Source organism: Doryrhamphus excisus, chromosome 2 (genome assembly GCF_030265055.1).
Source record: "Doryrhamphus excisus isolate RoL2022-K1 chromosome 2, RoL_Dexc_1.0, whole genome shotgun sequence".
NCBI lineage: Eukaryota > Metazoa > Chordata > Actinopteri > Syngnathiformes > Syngnathidae > Doryrhamphus > Doryrhamphus excisus.
The window spans coordinates 28,461,044-28,483,155 of NC_080467.1; the positions used below are offsets into that span (position 1 = coordinate 28,461,044).

Genomic DNA, 22,112 nt, shown 5'->3' on the forward strand with positions numbered 1-22,112 from the left:
CATGATATAAGTTTTCCTCAACAAAATTTTCCAAAAATGCATTGCTTTGTTTGTCATATTACACATTTTTTCATATTTAATCTTTCCTCCTTAAATAATCTTCTTAAAGTTTATTTTTGTAATATTAAGATATTATTCCCACAATATTTTGCTTTTATTCCCATAATCTAACTTTTTCTCAACCCAATTTTCCAAAAATTCATTGTTTTGTTTGTCATATTACACCTGTTATTTCATATTTCAACTAAAATTACATTCTTCCTCATAATATTACGAGCAGGAACACAAGCTGGGGAAATTCATATCTATGCCCTTCACTGAAAACGGTGGCATCACATCACATGAGCGAGTTTTGGCTGAGGAAAAAGGAGGATCTTTGAGGAGATTGTTTACAAACGTTTGAATCTGAAGCAGCTCTAAAGCCACTAAAAAGGAAAAAAAAAAAAGTACGGAGAGGCAGTCGGTGAAAGGAAGCTAGCAGCTGCTCGTTGCGTTTCTCCGACATAAAAAAGCCTGGAAAACCACAACACACACATATGGAGGAATAGCCTACGTGGGGCACCCGCTAGTCTGGGCGCCGCGCTCCGTGGTTGGGAGTTAGATGAATGTTTTCATTCATAGAGCGAGTCGGTATGCAAACTGTGGAACCGGAATCGAATCTAGCATATGGATATTACACGAGCAGCTTGCGTCGCAGTCGGGTTTTTGGAATTAGTGGACGGACGCCAAGTCAAAGCGAGTCACCAAGCGTCAACACGGATCTAATCTAAACGCGTCGGCGGCACTTAAGGACGGAGCGGTCATTTGCTGTCCGGCTAATTGGACGCAGGTGCTGTCACCATCGACTTAATGACCCGCTTGTTCAATTTCTTAACGTCACCTTTCGTTGACACTTCAGGTGCAACAAGATGTCTCCTCCGCTTCCTTTGTACAGCGATTGTTTTCCGTTTGACTGCTCATTATTGCTCATTATCATTTTCACAATGCTCTATTGTTTGCAGTAAACAAAAAAAAAAAAAAAACGCAGCTATAATCCGGAGTTATTGCTGTGATTAATTAATCGTACAAAGACAACCTGGAAAGCTTTCAGAAAGACAGAGGTGGTTGGTGATTAATGGCGGCTTCCTGCCTGACAAGATAAGAGCAGCAAGTGTCATAGGACAGCGCCACACCCGCAACCTTCATGGCTTTTTCTGTGTACACAACCACCATTAGTCAACCATCAGCCTGGATTAAGTCTCAAAAGATGGCTAATCAAACATTTTCCAACGAGGTCGACACGGTCGAAAAATTAAAGGGTGCAACAAAATATTAGTATACTTCTGTATTGGCAACTTTTTACCCATTTTCCAACTTAAATGTTCAGAAATTTTCTTATTGGAATATTGTGACTTTATTCCCATAATAGTTAAGGTTTCTAATTTTTTTTTGTTTTTAATATTTCAACTCTAAGCTTTAAAAATGGCATGTTTCCTCATATTACGACTTTATTCAAATTTTTTTTTTTTTACATTTTGCAATTATTTGAGCTTTCTTGTAAATTTTCAACTCCTGATTATTTTCCACTCCTGATTATGACTTTATTCCTTTAGGATAAATAATGTAATAATATTAATAATTAATAATATAACTTTTTCCCCAACCTAATTTTCCAAAAAGGCAGACTTTTTATATTATTTTAGATAATATTTTATATATTATATACTATTTTTATATTGTTTGTTTCTCACATGACAACTTTGTTTTTCCTCTGAAATTTAACTCTGTGCTACTAAAATGACATAATTTTTTCCTCATATTATGTGTTTATATTTAGCTATTTATTTAAATTTGAAATAAATAAATTTTATTTAAAAATACTACTTTTTTCCTCTAAATATTTTGACTTTATCCTCATAAAATTATCTGTCTGATATTTTTCCATCAATTATGATTTTATGTTGACTTTTTCTGCCAACTAACTTCCAAAAAAATCACAACCTCAGTCATTGTTTTCTTCCCTATATTATTAATTTTTAAAATGAATAATTTTTTTTATATTTCAACTTTATGCTATTAAAATAATAATTTTTTTCTTGTTAAATTACAACTTTTTAAAAATTTTTTGACTTTATTCTTGTAAAATTACTCCTAATTTTGACATTTTTACAAGTGTAAGCGATGAACACTTAATACGTGTATGCAAGCACGATGGAGGAGAACGTACCCGTGAAAAGCTTGGTAATGGCCTTGTTCTGTCTCCGTGCAGAGCAGATGAGCAGGAGCCACGGCGGCAGGAACTCGTGATGGCTGGCGAGGAGCTCGGCGATGGTTCTTGGGGAGCCCGGGGAGGACGACCTCTGCTCCGCCTCGCCCAGCTGACCGCCCTCGTCGATGGAGTCCACCAACAGGAAGAGCGCCTGCGGCGGTGGATTGGCACTCAGTAGAGGCAAGAGCACACATCTAAGAGAAGATGGAGAAAATGCTTTTAGGCAGGGGTCTCAAACTCAATTTATTTGGGGGGGCACTGGAGCTAGGGTCTGGGCGAGAGTGGGTCGCATCAGGTTTTCAAAAAAAAAAAAAAATTAATTTCGATTTTCTACAAGAAAAGCTCTGATAAAACATTCCACTGTTCTCAAATATCTTACTTTTTATTTTTCTACACAAAATAAATCAAGAATAAAGAAAATCAATCAATCAGTAATAAATAAATAAATATAATAATAATAATAATAAAACAGCAAATAATAAAAACTTAAGAAACCACATATAGTTGGTGGGTAGACAAATTATTTTTTTCACATTAAAATGATTAGAGCCCTGTAGACATGACAAAACACGACTATAGTCACATTTATACTTTTTTTATTTACAACATATTGCGCAACTGCAGTGTCTTGAGACACATGCTAACTCGCAAACTAGAGAGCTAGCGACCTAAACGGTAGCCTTCAAGTTATTTCCTTTCAACTTAAATAGCCAAAAACTTACCACTTCCACACGGATAGGGAGGATAACTATTAACAGTTATTTAACCTTTAACATGAACATGAATCAAACGTAATCATTTTTTCTGGGTACATGATACCATACAGCATCCATATCAAACATTAAACTTTCATATCATGGCGGGGTCCTCAAACTAGTGTCCTGCGGGCCACATTTGGCCCGCGGGCCGTGTCTTTGAGACCCCTGATTTACAACATATTGTGCAACTGCAGTGTCTTGCGACACATGCTAACTTGCAAACTAGAGAGCTAGCGACCTAAACGGTAGCCTCCAAGTTATTTCCTTTAAACTTAAATAGCCAAAAACTTACCACTTCCACACGGATAGGGAGGATAACTATTAACAGTTATTTAACCTTTAACATGAACATTAATCAAACGTAATATTTTTTTCTGGTACATGATAACATACAGCATCCATATCAAACATTAAACTTTCATATCAAGGCAGCGGGTGTCAAACTAGTGTCCTGCGGGCCATATTGAGAAAGTCAAAGAACGTGTGTCGTTTTGCAAGGTGACCGATGGTATCTTGGCAACGTCTTGAGAAGTTTTCCTATCAATTCATTGATTGGCTCAAGCCTATTTTTAAATGTTTAATTAACGCGGCCTCAGATTAAAATGTCAGCAACCTGAAATCCTCGGATCACTTTATCGCCATCTGTCAAGCCGGATTTAAAGAGTCTCGGGGGGAAATGACATTTTCTCCCAGCGTCGCGACCGCCGCTATGAAACGCCCGCGGGCGCTCACTGAGAAACCGAAACAAGACTCCGCGAAGCTTGAACACATTTTTCGGTTCGCTTAACATTCATGTGCGATATTAACGCCCGGGAGGTCACAGACTCCACGGCGTAGCGAGCGGCTTTCTCGTTGTTGGAACGACTCTTGTAGACATTAAACATCCGAGCGACTGCGTTGGCTTCACTTGCGAGATGCTGTCAGGATGCTTTTAAGTCACCGTCCGACACTCCGGTGCTCGCTAGTGATGCGGCGATAGTCATATTGCACGGCCATGTTGCTCAACTCCGCATAATAACGTGTCATGACAGAATATTTAGCTCAAAGGCAGTGTTTCCTCCAGTGTAAAAAAAAAAAAACACTAAATTATGAATGTATCTACTCAGGATGTACCTGGAGCTGAAATAATGTGCAGTAGACTCGTTTTTAACGCCTACACAGGAAGTGATGTCCTTCACATCAGTACCGCGTCGTGATGCTCGCACAACAGGGGCCACATGTTGCTGTGGTAACGGTTCAATACCCACGTGAGGCTGACACCGATAAGGAAACTCATCACATACTCTACAGTATATATTTTTTTTGCTTCAAAAAAAAAATATTGATGCCTAAAATCAGGGGTCTGAAACATGCGGCACGCGGGCCAAATGTGGCACACAGGACACCAGTTTGAGGCCCCCGCCTTGATATGAAAGTTTAATGTTAGTGCGGCCCCGCGCAAGTTTGATATGGATGCTGTATGGCAGGGGTCTCAAACTAGTGTCCGGCGGGCCACATTTGGCCCGCGTGAAAAAAAGTTTGTATATTTTTCTATTTTTTTTATTTTTATTTTATTTTTGTTTTATTTCTATGTATTTGTATTTAATTTAATTTTTATTTTTAATGTTAATGCTAATTTTTTATATTTATATTTATATTTATATTTATATTTATATTTATATTTATATTTATATTTATATTTATATTTATATTTATATTTATATTTATTTATTTTTTTAATTTGTTTTATTATTTTAAATTTTATTGTATTTTTTTGATTTGATTTTTAATTTTAATTTTTTATTTTTCTGTTTTTAATAAATGCGTTTTTTTTTGGGGGGGGGGGGGAACCTGATGCGGCCCAGCCTTGCCCAGACCCTAGCTCCAGTGGCCCCCGGGTAAATTGAGTTTGAGACCCCTGTCTTAGATGTTTTGAATGGACGGTTCCTGTCTGGATCTGCCTCTCTGTTAGTGGACAAAGAGATCGGATCTTGCTGTCCTATCGAGTCTGATTGATGTGTGTCCCACCTAGTCCCTAGAACTCATAAAGCCTGCTCAGATGAGAATCCAAACTCCTGATCCTGAACAGTCCGGTTGTGATCGATCGAATGCATTGAGAATACTAGAGAAGAGATCCTTAGAGTCTTGAGCATTGATGTCCAATGCCCCCCCCCCCCAACCCCCCACCCCAAACCATTAAGTCGTCTAGAACCAGTCCTTACAAGACTAGATGAAACCTCTCCTCTAACAACCTCCTAACACTCTTAAGACGATTTCCCCCGCTTCATTGTGCCATTACTCGGCCTAATCTCTCCTGATGGCGGCGGCCCGCGAAGAACCCTACGCTGCCACCTGGGAGCCTTGCCAAAAGGAATGTCCATCCACGGGGACGACCGGGGCGTGAATGGGCCGAGGTTGCGTCGCCCACTGAGACAATGAAAATCCACAGTGACAGTAAGTGGGTCAAACAAAAGGCTATTGTTCGCTCGTAGTTCAGCTACTTTCGGCTTGTCAAGAGAGTCAAAAGACGAGAACTGCAGACAAAAAAAAAGGCGACTCTGTGGGGCGCTTCATTCTCAAGTCCTCGATCCGAGTTGATGCAAAGTTCTTCTCATAATTCTCATAATTAATCCAAATTTTTCTTCTGCATTTAAGCCATACTTTGACGAGCATTGGGAGAACCCGGGGCCCAGATCCAGGTTCTACGTCGGCATCTTGGTCAGTGAAGCTGAACATTGCCATGTGGGCGAGCCCGGAGGAAAATGTGGGTGACGAATCGTGCCCGAGGACACAACAGCGGTGACAGGAATGGAGGTTAGTGGAAGTTCAAACCAATCCTCCGGGTACTGGACGACCTCGCTCTACCAAGTAAAACGGTTCTTGGTCTACACCAAGGGGGCTCAAACTCAATTTACTTGGGGAGGCCACTGGAGCTAGGGTCTGGGTGAGACTGGGCCACATCAGGTTTTCCCCCCAAAAAAAAAAAAAAATTATTAAAAACAGAAAAATATACAAATTTTTTCAGTGCTTTGGTTCCAATTTTCTACAGTAAAATCTCTGATAATCAATCAGTAATAAATAAATAAATATTATAATAATAATAAAACAGCAAATAATAAAAACCACATATAGTTGGTGGGTAGACAAATTATTTTTTCAGATTAAAATTACCAAAGCATTATTAGAGCCCTGTAGACATGACAAAACACGACTATAGTCACATTTATATATTTTTTTATTTACAAAAAAATATTATATATTTATATAATATATTTTTATTGCGCAACTGCAGGGTCTCGAGACACATGCTAACTCGCAAACTAGAGAGCTAGCGACCTAAACGGTAGCCTCCAAGTTATTTCCTTTAAATTTAGATAGCCAAAAAATTACCACTTCCACACGGATAGGGAGGATAACTATTAACAGTTATTTAACCTTTAACATGAACATTAATCAAACGTAATCATTTTTTTTCTGGGTACATGATACCATACAGCATCCGTATCAAACTTGCGCGGGCCGCACTAACATTAAAATTTCATATCAAGGCGGGGGCCTCAAACTAGTGTCCTGCGGGCCATATTTGGCCCACGGGCCGCGTGTTTTAGACCCCTGGTTTCGACAATAGAAAGGGAGTTTTGAGTGTTTTGAAGCAGGAACATTCTGTGACCCTGACCAGCTACTCCCAGCACCACTAATTTTGGAGGTGCCGCGTGTTTGAGACCCCTGGTCTACACAAATTGTTTTGTCGTTCCAGTCCCCCAATCTGTTTCGATCTCGATCTTGATCGAGACAGAGTACAGAGTCTTGAGGTTTTTGTCTCCACAAGCGTTTGTTCGCTTGAAGTTTGGTGGGTCGTCATTGCGGAACATGCTTCTAGAAGGTGCAACGTGCCTTCAGGGTACCGAATTGACTTGAGTTTCGAATCATTCGGGTGAAAAATGACAACAGAATCGACCCGTTTTCCAATGTCCCCAGATAAGGACGAAGCTTTCAGCCATGATTATTGAATACATTCATCCAGATCATTAGAAGTTGAAGTTCTTTCCACAGACTCACGTGTCCACCTCATCCAGAGGGGAATCAATAGTACCGTTGAGATGTTCTTCATAGGCTTTGATTTCATTCTCAGTACAACACAACTGCTAATTCAGTTCACTTCTGGTTCCCCGGGCCATCTGAGTTGCTAACTTTTTTTTTTTAATTGCTCCCCCGTGATTGGCTGTTGCCAATATTTCCCAATGTAACATCTATCATGAACATCTAGTGATGTCCAGAATGAAAGGATGCAACTTTGCATGTAAATATATGAAGTTATATATTCGTATTTTACACACACAAAAAAAAAACACAGGTCAGCTTTGTGGAAATAGTCTATTATTAATAGCAACTTTACTCTTTTTTTAGCCCATTTTTAATTAAAATTTTGCAAATATTTCAACTTCCCAAATAAATAATATTTGTAAATTTTCTTTTCATAATACTCTCATAATATTTTCACTTTATTACTATACCACTTTTTCCCCCAACCTAATTTTCCAAGAATTACAACTCTTGTTTTTGTACCTCATAATGCTATGATTGTGGAAATAGTGTACTTTTTTCCTTATATTACAGTATAATTTCTTTAATATTTTTCATATCAGAATACAAGTTTTTTCTGTAATTATGGAGACTTTATTGTTGGAAATATTCAGCTGTTTTTCCAATTATTTTTCCTCATATTACTGTATTTCATTAATATTCTCTTTAATATTTTTCATATCAGAATACAAGTTTTTTCTGTTATTATTGAGACTTCATTGTTGGAAATATTCAGCTGTTTTTTCCAATTATTTCAACTTTCTTTTTGTAAATTTTCTTTTCATAATTATTTTTCAACTAAAATTAATTTTTTCCTCATATTAGAAACACAAAAACATATTTTTCATTGAATATTTGCACAACTCAGATTAGATTTTTCCTCATATTACTGTATTCCATTAATATTTTCTTTAATATTTTTCCTCTCAGAATACAACTTTTTTTCTGTTATTATTGAGACTGTACTGTCTGAAATATTTCGCTGTTTTTCCAATTATTCAAACTAAAATTAATGTAAAACATGTAGTAAATGTATAAAAAAAACTAACTATAAGCTAGGTGCATGTGTGTGTCTTATTATATGTCTTATTTTCTGTGATTATGTCTATTCTATTGGGTAATAAGAGTGTAAAGGTGACTGTAGGGGTGTTATTTCATGTCTAGAGGGCTCTAATAATGTTAAACTGTATTTATAAAGTAGTTTTCTATGCTGTAACGATGACAATTCAATTTGTAAATAAGGAAGAAATTCACCTATCATGGTTGGGCTTGGAACTGATTAACAGTGATAAACGAGGGCCGACTGTACATCTACGAAGGAGTCCCAATTCTTGGTCTCGAGCCAGCACTCGTGCCTCAGATAGCTCCCACAAATCCCTGAAGCTCTTCCCAGTCCGAGCGAGGTGCACATTCCTGACTTAGCTATCCAACACCAGCGACGGGATCTGAAATTTCATCCTCTTCAACCCTTCGCCACCCCTCGCTCGTTTCCCTGTCGACACCGGAGTGTGCGTCAATCTCCACAGACACACACTTTGGAATGACTGGGAAAGGAGTTCTTTCCCTGCCAAGTCCGGATTATCAGTCAAGCTTTTTGGTCCAGTTCAGTGACTTTATGGGGAGAAAAGTCAGTTCATCGTTGAAAGAAGTCATTCTCTAAAGCGGGGGGGCAAGTGAAGAATGAAAGGATGCAACTTTGCATGTAAATATATCAAGTTATATATTCATATTTTACACAAAAAAAACAACCTGCAGGTCAGCTTTGTGGAAAAATAATTTTTAAAATTTTGCAAATATTTCAACTTCCCTTTTAAATAATATTTGTACATTTTCTTTTCATAATACTCATCATATTTTCACTTTATTACTATACCACCCCAACCTAAATTACCTCATAATGTTATGACTGTGGAAATAATGTACTTTTTAAAAATGTTTTTCCTTATATTACAGTACAATTTCTTTAATATTTTTCATATCAGAATACAACTTTTTTTCTGTTATTATTGAGACTTTATTGTTGGAAATATTCAGATGTTTTTATAATTATTTCCATTATTTTTCCTCATATTAGAAACATAAAAAACATATTTTTCATTGAATATTTGCGAAACTCGGATTAGATTTTTCCTCATATTACTGTATTTCATTAATATTCTCTTTAATATTTTTTATGTTATTTTTGAGACTTTATTGTTGGAAATATTCAGCTGTTTTTCCAATTATTTTAACTTTCTTTTTTGTAAATGTTCTTTTCATAATTACTTTTAAACTAAAATATTTTTTCCTCATATTAGAAACATAAAAAACATATTTTTCATCGAATATTTGCAAAACTCTGATTATATTTTCCTCATATTACTGTATTTCATTAATATTCTCTTTAATATTTTTTATGTTATTATTGAGACTTTATTGTTGGAAATATTCAGCTGTTTTTCCAATTATTTCAACGTTCTTTTGTATATGTTCTTTTCATAATTAATTTTAAACTAAATTTATTTTTTCCTCATATTAGAAATATTAAAAAAACATATTTTTCATTGAATATTTGCAAAACTCCTTTTCCTCATATTTCTGTATTTCATTAATATTTTCTTTAATATTTTTCATATCAGAATACAACTTTTTTTCTGTTATTATTGAGACTTTATTGTTGGAAATATTCAATTATTTTTAAACTAAAATAATTTTTTTCCTCATTTTAGAAACATAAAAAACATATTTTTCATTAAATATTTGCAAAACTCAGATTATATTTTTCCTCATATTACTATATTTCATTAATCTCGTAAAATTACAACTTTTTCTTGTTAGATTACAACTTTTTTTTGCACAATATTTTGACTTTATTCTTGTAAATGTACTGCTAATTTTTCTAGTTTTTTTTTTGTGAAATTCTGTGTTTAGAATGTGACGTGAGCTGTAAATGGGTCCGCCGGCCACACTTTGAACACCCATGCTATAAAGCTTTTACGCCACCTTAGCAAATTCTTCACTGTTTTACTGTTTTCTCTTCTATGCATGTAATATGTAGGCGCTTCTATATTGCATATTTATTTACTACACACTCATTCACACACACATGCTTACACACACACACACACACACACACAATGTCCGCCAGTGATGTGGAGGCAGAGGCTAGCCTCAGAGTGCTGAGTCATCATTGCATCCTCGCTGCTGCCATTTCTCCTCTTCTGCTCCACTGGAGTTGATGCGTCACAAGGGGTGGGGGGCGGCGAGTGGGGGGGGATACTGCGTTTTTGTGTTAGTTGTTCACTAAAAACGCGGCCCTAATTTTCCCCCAATTTTCCACCGCCGTGCACCACATGAAAGCGCCCGAGCGGCTTTCATTCTGGTGTCCCGCAACCCCCGAGAGCTGCCGAGTGTGCGCCGGCCGAGAAGTCAACACCGGCGTAAAAGAAACACACACAAAGCGCCCACGCCGGGTTGTTAAATAGCTGCCCTGGTTTCACTTGAGTGGGAACGTGCTCCACTTTGAATTCTGTTTAAAATCACGCATACGGCGCATGAATGACGTGAGCGCGTTCGCCAAAAAGGGGAACACGTTTTTTCTTAACTTTCTGGCAACATTCCCAAGGAGTAAAAAAGTGATCTGTTAAATCTTATTTACAGAAGATTTGCACACCCGATTTAAATCACGTATTAACGACAATAGTCGTTTAACCTGCGAGCGTTCATCATCGGCCTCGTGGCGGCGGCGAGACGACGGTTAAAGCTCAACAACAAACAACATGGAGGCAGATAAGGTCACACCTCCACTCAACTGCAGTTTTTGTCCCCTCAGCAAAAAAAAAAAAACAAACTGCTGGAATTCGCGTGGGCCCACATGACTGTGTTAATTCCCCGTCACCCCCCCACCCCCCCCACATTGGAAGCCAGTTCTTTTGTCCTGAAGGAAAAAAACATGTACGGAAGGCTGGAGGCACCATTTGTCACTTGATTGACAAAATACAGCCATCTTTGATTTAAAAAAAAAAATCTGTTTGTATGGTGGAATATGACAAATATGCCCAAATACCTCAAACCGCCTCTTGAATACCCTTTGTTGATGTTGCTGGTTCAAGTAGTACTGTATAATGTAGTAAATGTATACTATAGTACCAATAGCACCGTGGTCCTCCATTGTCGTTTACTCTGATTGGGGCAAAAATGTATGTTCCCTTTTCGTGTGGTGGTGGGGGGGGGGGGGGGGGGGGTTCTAGCCCGGGGCGAGGGGGGGGCGAATGGCCGAAATGCACAAGTTATTGATCCTAGGGCTGCGGCTCCCGGTAATCTGAAGCTTGACGTTTTGTTTTGGTTATTGGTTAGGCACTGGACAAGGGGTGTCCAAACTGTGGCATTTTTTTTTATTGACACATTCTAAAAATAGAATTTAACAAAAAAGCAAAAAAATCCCTGCAAAAATCTAAAATCAGCAGTAATTTTAAAGGAAAGGAAGTTGAAATATAAAAAGAAAAAAGTTGCAAAAATTGGTCATAATTTGACAAGAATAACTAAATATGAGGAAAAATTTCTTTAAAAAAAAACAGAAGAAATGCAAAAAAAATCATCAGTAATTTTAAAGGAAAGAAAGTTTAAATATTAAAAGAAAAAAGTTGCAAAAATTGGTCATAATTTGACAAGAATAGCTAAATATTATGAGGATAAATTATTGTTTTTAAAAACAGCAAAAATGCAAAAAATCAGCAGTAATTTTAAAGGAAAGGAAGTTGAAATATTAAAAGAAAAAAAGTTGCAAAAAATTGGTCAAGAATAACATAACATAATATTATGAGGAAAAATGTCATTTCATTTAAATATAGTTGAAGTATTAAAAAAACAATTTTTAAAAGTAATAGTATTGTGAGAAACAAAAACAAAGTTGTGATTTTTGGAATGTTAGGTTACATAAAAAGTTATAATTTTACAAGGATAAAGTCATGACGAGAAGATTTACAAGATGAAATATTTAAATATTTTTTTAAATAGCAGAAATGCAAAAAAGGAAAGGAAGTTGAAATATTAAAAGAAAAAAGTAGCAAAAAATTGGTCAAAAATGTCATTTCATTCAAATATAATTGAAGTATTAAAATAATTAAAAAAAAATAAAAAAATATTTTTTTAAATAGCAGAAATGCAAAAAAACTGCTGTAATTTTATGAGAAAAAAATCACAATATTAAAAAAAAGAATTAAGTCATATATTTACAAGAACAACATCAAATTAGGAGGAAAATTTAATTGTTGGAGCATATATAAACAAAACTATAAAATACCAAAATACTTGTCGATTAATTGGGTAATCAATCATTGATCAATCGCTTTGACACATACGTGCTGGGCAGTGAATGCTGGATTGTATGAGCGTACATAAAGCTAACGTTAGCTTCGAAGAATCTTTTGCACAGCGCTATTTCACACTAGCATTGACTGTTGACTTTTTTTTTTTAGAAGCTTTCAGCAACCGTCTCAATGTTCCGCTACTTCAAAGACAAGACGATCATGTGACGACGTAACGCTACAACAGCTGAGCAAACGTCTGCGCTACGGTTTCCAAACGGAATGATGCTGAAATATTCCGCATGAGGCGGATCTTTGCATTTTTTTTTCCTCAGTGTGACTCAACGTAATCACGTGGACACAAACGCATGAGTCAATAACCATTTCCTGCATTTCGGTCGCCAATCTCCTTTTTTTATTGACCGTCAGCTTTGCATTCGGTTTTTATTACGTTTGCTACACCTGTAGTGAGTCAGCTCTGAATGACCCTAAAATGCGCAATCGTTGCTCGACGTAAATAAAATCCACATCCTCAGTCCTCCAATGGCGAGTACGTGAGATAAAAAGGACATAGCTAAAATACAACGTTTCAAAGAGAAATGCCTCAAGTCGGACTGGTTCCCAGTTAGCCAACGTGGGAAACGCAGCAATCGGCTTGTACAGCGCGGACGTCAACCTGTGTCTGAACCAGTTGGACTGCATTAACATACAAGTGGCGATTACTATCAACAAACAAGACGTGTTTGTCTTTGACTGGCCAAAGAATTTAGCAGAGGGGGGGCCTCCTGCATGTACTCGCTAGCTGAAAACCACAGCTGGACTGGACAAGAAGGGGGGTTGGTTGGTGGAGGCTAAAAAGCGAAAAAAAAAAAAATGTTCGTTTAACAAGACAACCCGTGGAAGTTTGTGACTGAGCAGCCTTGGAAGCGCTCAGTCAAAACAAAAACAAACGCACCCCTTGTGAATTTCTATTCCATCCCCAAGGCCTGCAGTGTTGAGATAATGATAAAGTTTTACTCGCGTCCATTTTCCTTTTATTTAGTGTCAAATAGAACCATTCCGACACCATGAAACCACTTTACCAGCGGTGAGACTGACTGGGTTATTTGTGTACAACAATGGTAATGGTAATGGTTTAATTTCATTTGAACATGCATCAGATTACAATTGAATGCATCACATAATCAGTTCACAGTTCCACATGTCCAAAAAGGAGTAAGAAGAAGCAAAGCTTTTTAAAAATCTACCCCTCCATCTGGTACTTTTACAATCAGTAACTGTTACATTTGTTCACTTCCTGCTTTCCTAATATAATGTAAGTTTTTTTAATTGTTTTTTTAATTTAATTTTTTTTTTTCAATTTTCATTTTTACAATCAGTAACTGTTACATTTGTTCACTTCCTGCTTTCTTAATATAATGTAAGTTTTTTTAATAATTTTTTTGAATTTTTGAATTTTTATATTTTTTATTTTAATAATCAGTAACTGTTACATTTGTTCATTTCCCGCTTTCCTAATATAATGTAAGTTTTTTTATTAGTTTTTACATTTTTCTTTAATTTTTTGAATTTTTTAATTTTTACAATCAGTAAAAAGTTTTTTTTTATTAATTTTTAAAAAATGTTTAATTTTTAAAAGATTTTAATTTTTACAATCAGTAACTGTTACATTTGTTCACTTCCTGCTTTCCTTTATTTCCTAATAAAGTTTTTTTAATTAATTTTTTTGAATTTTTGAATTTTTATATTTTTATTTTTTAATTTTAATAATCAGTAACTGTTACATTTGTTCATTTCCTGCTTTCCTAATATAATGTAAGTTTTTATTAATTCTTAATTTTTTTTTATTTTTAAAATGTTTTAATTTTAATTTTTACAATCGGTAACTGTTACATTTGTTCACTTCCTGCTTTCCTAATATAATGTAAGTTTTTTAATTATTTTTTTTATTTTAATTTTTTATTTTTTTTTATTTTAATTTTTACAATCAGTAACTGTTACATTTGTTCACTTCCTGCTTTCCTAATATAGTTGAAGTTTTTTCATTCATTTATTTTCTATCGCTTTTTCCTCACGAGGGTCGCGCGGGGAGTGCTGGAGCCTATCCCAGCTGTCTTTGGGCGAGAGGCGGGGTACACCCTGGACTGGTGGCCAGCCAATCACAGGGCGCATATAGTCAAACAACCATTCACACTCACAATAATAATAATAATGGAGTAATGGAAAGTGTTGAGGCTAAACATTTATTTATTTACATTTATTAGTGCAGGCCAGCCTGCGTGAAGACAAGCCAGCGTGCGTCTGAGGAAAACTGGGTTCAGACTATTCTTGTCCCTTCAGTAACCTGCTTTTTCTGTCGTGGCGGCGGGGGTGGAGGGAGGGGGGGGTCAAACTGAAGTCGTTGGTACACGGAGGGAGTCGTCATTATGACCAGATGACAAGACCTTCCCCGGGAAGGAAGGTGTCAGATGGAGGGGGACGGTGTTGATTCCAGTGAGTGTTTAAAAAATGATTTACCTTGCTGACCTACTTTACCGCCTGCCTGCGTGTGTGCGTGCGTGTGTGTGTGTGTGATGAGATGGTGCAACAAGCTTCAGCAGATGGCCAGACAAGAAATGTGTGTGTTCAGTGTTTTACACACACACACACACACACACTACCCTGACCTAGACTGTGTCGACAAATCCTCCACATAAAGGTGGAGGTGGAGCGATGCAACGGGTGTGAGCAGTAGTGAGAGTATTAAAAAAAAATAACCGGGGGAGGGGTGCGTCAGGGTCAGGAGGTGGCAGTGGTGGGGGAGGGGTCTGCTTTGTATTTTAACATTTGGAGGCAACACCCAATCCCTAGATGACCTCAAGACATTTTATGGTTATGATGAGCAATGCTTTTTAACTACGTGGTAATACAAGTAATATCTACAGAATATACATGTTTATTTTTATGCTTCACTGATGGCGTTTTTTAATCAAGTGTTGAGATTTCACACTTTATGCAGCTGTCCTTGAATGCACCTTATTGGATCATATTATCACAACTCCTCTTGCCTGTTTGGAGGCAAGGGACCAGGAATACGGACATGCATTCACATGGTAATATATTGAAAATAATCCAGTTCATTTTCTTTTATTGGGATTATTCTTTCTTTTAAAAAAAATGTTTTTTATTTAAAAAAAACAAACAATTTTTTTTTAGAAAAATAGGTTGCGGAATTTTTTTTTTAAGAGGATAAAGTCAAAATATGGTAATAAAGTCATAGTTACAAGAAGAACGTTTTAAAACACTGAAATTGTAGGGATAGTTTTTGTTATAAGAATGAAGGTCAAAAAAGTCAAAAAAGCTTATTAAATCCTACCCCTCCATCCGGTACTTTTACAATCAGTAACTGTTACATTTGTTCACTTCCTGCTTTCCTAATATAGTTGAAGTTTTTTTTAATTACGTTTTTTTAATTTTAATTTTTTAAATTTTTAAATTTAAATTTTTACAATGAGTAACTGTTACATTTGTTCACTTCCTGCTTTCCTAATACAATGTAAGTTTTTTTTTATAATTTTTGTAATTTAAAAAAGAAATTATTTAAATTTTTACAATCAGTAACTGTTACATTTGTTCACTTCCTGCTTTCATAATATAATATAAGTTTTTTTAATTAATTTTTTTGAATTTTTATTTATTTTTATTTTTTAATTTTAATAATCAGTAACTGTTACATTTGTTCATTTCCTGCTTTCCTAATATAATGTAAGTTTTTTTAATTATTTTTTTTTAATTTTTAAAATTTTTTAATTTTAATTTTTACAATCAGTAACTGTTACATTTGTTCACTTCCTGCTTTCCTAATATAATGTAAGTTTTTTTTAATTAAGTTTTTTAAATTTTTAATTTTTTAATTTTTTAATTTAAATTTTTAAAGAGATGAGTCGTATTCTAACAAGAAAAACATTGCAATTTTATGAGAATAAATTTGTAATATAAATAACAATAGGTCGCTTTGGTATGTAGTTTAAATATTTACATTTTTTAAAAAGATGTAATATAAGAAACAAAGCAAAATAAAGTTGACATCATTAGAAAATTGGGTTAGAATATTATGGGAATAAAGTTATAATATTAGAGAAAAAAATACAAAGATTATTCAAGAATAATATTACTATTTTGAACAAAAAAAAACAGCACAAGAAAGGGAAAAAAATATATATAATAAACAGGTTGTAAATATTTTTCACACATATCCACAAAATATCAAAGCTGCAAAGCGCATCCTTTCATTTTTCACTATGTGGGCCTCGCTGGGAAAATATTTGCACAGGCTTGTCCTAGATGGACCGAATCAATATGAAAACAACACAAACAGTAGTTTGGTTTGCAGCATGTCTAAAACGCGTCTTTTGCTGTTTTTCTAAAACAACCAAAAATCAACTTTGTGTGTGAATATCTTATATCTCATTCATTCATTCATTTTCAACCGCTTATCCTCACGGGGGTCGCGGGGGTGCTGGAGCCTATCCCAGTTATCTTTGCTGAGGGTGGAATCGAACTCGGGTTGCCTCGCTGTGTGGCCTGTGCACTCTTAGTCTTGTTTTTCCATAAAACACTCAGTTCATTTTCATTTATTGTGTGAATAATTAGTTATTATTATTATTGGGCGACACGGCGGTGAAGTGGTTAGCGTGCAGACCTCACAGCTAGGAGACCAGGGTTCAATTCCACCCTCGGTCATCTCTGTGTGGAGTTTGCATGTTCTCCCCGTGCATGCGTGGGTTTTCTTTCCGGGTACTCCGGTTTCCTCCCACATTCCAAAAAAAACATGCTAGGTTAATTAGCGACTCCAAATTGTCCATAGGTATGAATGTGAGTGTGAATGGTTGTTTGTCTATATGTGCCTTGTGATTGGCTGGCTGGCCACCAGTCAAGGGTGTACCCCGCCTCTCGTCCCGAAGACAGCTGGGATAGGCTCCAGCACCCGCCACAATAGTATCACTCGGATACTATGAACATCCAGCAGCAACACAACATTTTGGCATGACTACTATTTTGATAAAAAAATATACTGAACCAGGGCTGGTTAGCACACAGGCTTCACGGCTAGGACAACCGAGTTCAATCCCACCCTCGGCCATGTCTGTGTGGAGTTTGAATGTTCCAAAAAACATGCTAGGTTAATTAGCGATTCCAAATTGTCCATAGGTTTGAATGTGAGTGTGAATGGTTGTTTGTCTATATGTGCCATGTGATTGGCTGGCTGGCGACCAGTCAAGGGTGTACCCCGCCTCTCGCCCGAAGACAGCTGGGATAGGCTCCAGCACCCCCCGTGACCCTTGTGAGGAAAAAGCGATAGAAAATGAATGAATTATTATTATTAATATATTATTATTTTTGTCTTGTAAAGTTTAAATCTTGTGAGTAGCTATACATTTTATATTAAGTGTGTACTTAAGTGTGTGAGGCATATTTAGGGCTTAAACCTGGATTGTGTTGTGAGTGAACAATGGCAATTGAAGAGAGAAGGGCAGCGTTCTGGACTTGAATCTGGTAATTACAACAGTCGCGTTCATTGTAAATGTTGGGCGAGAGCGAGAAGCGAGCCGTGTGCCAAAAATAAGACGTTTTTATCGGTTGCGTTACCCAATTCCGCGACATTGTAACACTGACAAATATAAAACTCATATTCATAATAAAGAAAATGAAGACCAGTGAATCAAAAAGCCCAAAAATGTTCTTGATGATACGATACAATTAACCCACGGACCATTCTGGGTCCCGGTCTTACCTTTTGAAGGCCTCAGTGGGGTTCCTCTCGCACTCTCCAGCCTGCAGGGCGCTCTGCACGGCCGGGTCACGAACCTTCTCCTCGTAACCCGGCACCAGTCCGCCACGGCAAATCTGCGCCACCAGGCCGCGTATGAAACCGGCGACGCAGAGCGTGTCCGAGTCGTCCGCCCGGCAGAAGTGGAACGCCAGGCACTGCTGGTGCAGACCTCGCTGGACTCCCGGTGCGGACGTGGGCCACAGAAGTTCCGTGCAAAGTGCCGTTTTCCCGCTACCGGGACCGCCGACCAGTAAAACTCCCCATGAGTTGCCGCTTTTAGCCGAGCCTGATGTCAGGGCGCCGCTGGGCCCGAGAGGAGGCTGCGGCTTACCCGGGGTGCTGCTCACTCCGCTGAGGTTGCCGCTTTTCTCCTGGAGGCAGTGCTGGATCTTATGGAAGACCCACTCCCGGCAGTAAAAGCGCTTCCCCTGCAGCAAACTGGTTTGGGCCATCGTGCTCTGCTGGTTCCTCCGTCTCTTCATAAGCCTCCCATCTTCCTGCTGCTTACATCCTCACTTTGCGTACTTGTGCATCCCGCCGTCCGTGACTATTAGGTACATTGTTCAGAAAGCGTGCGATTGGCTAAAAATGAGCGCTTCAGCCAGAAAGTGTCGAAAGCAAAAAAAAAAGGCCACTCCGGCGCCTTGCACATGTATCTAGGTCAAAATAATAAAAAAAAACAGGGCTCAAAATTGAGGCAAAAAACAAGATTTTCCACCAACTTCTTCCAGCGTTTTCCCTCTGCGTGAACTGAGTGCTCCTTGTTATTCCTGCGCTGCTTTAGCATGGCGCTCATCACCGGCCATGGCACTCGGCACAGACGCAGTCGGAGATACGGAAACGGTTCCACAGATACATCGCAAAAGACGTCGCCATCGGCGTCCCGTTTTACTTAAAAATGTCTGCAAAAAAAACATTTAAAAACACTTTGTTAGGACATGTGATGCGCCGTTAGGCGTCACCGACCTTGTGGAGCCCCCCCCCCCCTTGTTCCTGTCAGACATCATAGTAATGTAATGCTACTGTCATAAAGCCAATGATAACGCGCAACAAGAATGCTGACTCACCATCAGCGTGAGTCTGTTTGTTTCCCGGAGAGATGATATTATAGATGATATTGTAATAAGACATGCACGACGCCACCAATGGTAATGGTTTAATTTCATTTGAACATGCATCAGATTACAATTGAATGCATCCCATAATCAGTTCACAGTTCCACATGTCCAAAAGGAGTAGGAAGAAGCAAAGCTTATTAAATCCTACCCCTAAAAAAATTATTTTTTTTTAAATTTTAATTATTTTTTTTTATTTTAATTTTTACAATCAGTAACTGTTACATTTGTTCACTTCCTGCTTTCCTAATATAGTTGAAGTTTTTTTTGGGTTGTTTTTTTTTGTTATTTTTGGTTTTATTTTGTTTTATTTATTAATTTTTTAATTTTTTATTTTTACTACTATTTTTATTTATTTTTATTTGTACTCCCGTTTCATCCCACATTCCAAAAACATGCCATGTTAATTGGTAATGGTTTTATTTCATTTGAACATGCATCAGATTACAATTGAATGCATCCCATAATCAGTTCCCAGTTCAACATGTCCAAAAGGAGTAGGAAGAAGCAAAGCTTATTAAATCCTACCCCTCCATCTGGTACTTTTACAATCAGTCACTGTTACATTTGTTCACTTCCTGCTTTCCTAAAATAATTTAAGGTTATTTTAATTTTAATTTTTACAATCAGTAACTGTTACATTTGTTCACTTCCTGCTTTCCTAATATAATTTAAGTTTTTTTAATTTTTATTTTAATTTTTACAATCAGTAACTGTTACATTTGTTCACTTCCTGCTTTCCTAATATAATTTAAGTTTTTTTAATTTTTATTTTAATTTTTACAATCAGTAACTGTTACATTTGTTCACTTCCTGCTTTCCTAATATAATTTAAGGTTTTTTAAATTTTTATTTTAATTTTTACAATCAGTAACTGTTACATTTGTTCACTTCCTGCTTTCTATAATACAGTTTGTTTGTTTTTTTTGGTTTGTTTTTTTTTTTTTTAATAATGTACCTCGTACCGAAGTAGGAGGTGATATGAGCATCCAATGACATAATGGGTACCATAGTAAGTGTCAATATAGTGATATATATAGCACATCATGACTGGTTCAAGACTCTTCATCCTTGTATTTAGCAAACATCAACTGCTTGTATTGTTTCTTGAATTGGCTCATCGTTGTGCTTTGTTTGAGTTCCATTACTCAATCCATTCCATAGTTTGATTCCGTTGCTTGTTTTGCTCCAATTACACGACCAATTGGAGAGAGGAATAACAATACCACGGTGGAAAAGTTTGGGATTGTCATCCCACGCGTGACGAGACGAAGGATTTCCCATGCGATATTGCACTAGTTACAGTATGTTTATTGTCGGCTAATGATAGCAATTTGGCTAAGTTTGGCCCCTAATGTTTGCTATCAGTGAATCCAATCATAGCAACATGACTGAGAATGCTTTTTGTGTATGGAAATTAATGTTTTTATGCAGTTTAACAGCAACACATGTTCAATCGGACATTGTTATATTTTGGGGGTTAAAAAAAATAATCAGTTAACTGATCCCTTGCATGATGTGCAGCACTTTAAACGTGATTAATCATGAAGTGTGATGTTAGTTGCAACTGTTTGAATTCTTGGCAGTTTGTCTGCACCCCCCCCCCCCCCCCCCCCAACACACACACACACTTGCTTCCTTCCTTCCTATGTGGCTTTAAATCCCAAACATCCGCACTCAGCTGCAAAGTCCAAAACCAAAATAGCCCATTTGTGAACTTGAATGCAGCATTATTAATGGCTAATAACAATAATAATGATTGCTAACGCTGCAAATGCTAAACTAAAACGATTTGCATGAAGATAGAGGCTGCTAGCACATACTGGACGGAGACGACAAAGCATTCATGCGTGCAAGTTAGTTGTAACCTTGCAATAAAGACGAGAAAACAACACAAAAGGCATCTATTACGCCTTCAGAGGCATCCTATTTTCGTGTGTGACGAGCGAACAATTTCGCGCATTAATGCATAAACACAAAAAAGAAAGGCAGAGGTGCAGATGTTCCATAACCCGTCGCACGGCACCCTTCAACTTTAACAAAGCCAGATGTGAGGACGGCCCAAAAGAAAACAAAAAAAAGAAAGGAGAAACGGTCGAGTCTCACCTCCTGCAGACGTCTTCCGCTGGCTTTTTGTCCCTAGTCGACACCCAGTCTGTCCATTTGCAAACTTCAGCCTTTCGAACGTTCGGGTTGCGATTTTTTTTTTGGCCTCCGAGCAAAGCAACGTCTTTCTTTCAATTTAATGTCTCTTCTTTTTTCCTCGCTCTCTCGCTCGCTCTCTCTCTCTCGCTCGCTCGCCTCGTCGTCTGTCCTCCAGGCGGTGCGGGCTCCTCCTGCTGCCCGACACTCACACACTGCTGCCCGGCCAGCAGACTGACTGACTCCCCGCCTCCAAACACTCCAACAGCACGAGACAGTCAGCCGGCAAGCATTCTGGGAGTTGTAGTCCTTACTTCCTACAGGCAGTCACTTCATAATAAAAGCATGAAGCCACGATTGAACACATCATATTTTTAACTCTTGACATAGATATAAATAAATTTTGTATTCATTTAATATCTATAATATTAAAACATTTTGCATTTATATGCATTATAATTAATTTTAATAATAATAATAATTTAGATTTAATACTTTATAATAAAAAATAGAAAAATAATCGAATAGATTATAACATTTAGATATAAAAAATGTACCATTTACCATTTATTTAATTTGTACTCCAAAGCTGAAGAAAAAAAGTTTATATATAGCTTTTAGATGTAATATTTCTATTTAACATTTAGATTTACAGTTAACATTTTTAACATAATATCCATTAATTTTCTA

General features: G+C 36.9%; 1 protein-coding gene and 1 long non-coding RNA gene across 4 annotated transcripts in view; one reads left to right on the forward strand and one right to left on the reverse strand.

Annotated features, from left to right (window-relative positions):
* LOC131105174 (uncharacterized) overlaps nt 1–2,514 on the forward strand; it is a 128,456-nt gene extending 125,942 nt beyond the window's left edge. The window contains exon 3 of the long non-coding RNA XR_009119890.1: nt 2,249–2,514. This is a non-coding gene — a long non-coding RNA (uncharacterized LOC131105174). The remainder of the gene's footprint in view (nt 1–2,248) is intronic.
* Nucleotides 1–21,651, reverse strand: part of ankrd50 (ankyrin repeat domain 50) — a 256,290-nt gene extending 234,639 nt beyond the window's left edge. For all 3 annotated transcript variants that reach the window (XR_009119869.1, XR_009119868.1, XM_058052776.1), the window contains exons 1-3: nt 21,387–21,651; nt 18,127–19,067; nt 2,207–2,442 (exon numbers count right to left, since the gene is read on the reverse strand). Coding sequence is in view for 1 of the 3 variants with exons in the window: in XM_058052776.1 (XP_057908759.1) it covers nt 2,207–2,442; nt 18,127–18,647 (757 nt within the window). In the remaining 2 variants the exon portion in view is untranslated. The remainder of the gene's footprint in view (nt 1–2,206; nt 2,443–18,126; nt 19,068–21,386) is intronic.
* Between the last annotated feature and the right edge of the window lie 461 nt (nt 21,652–22,112).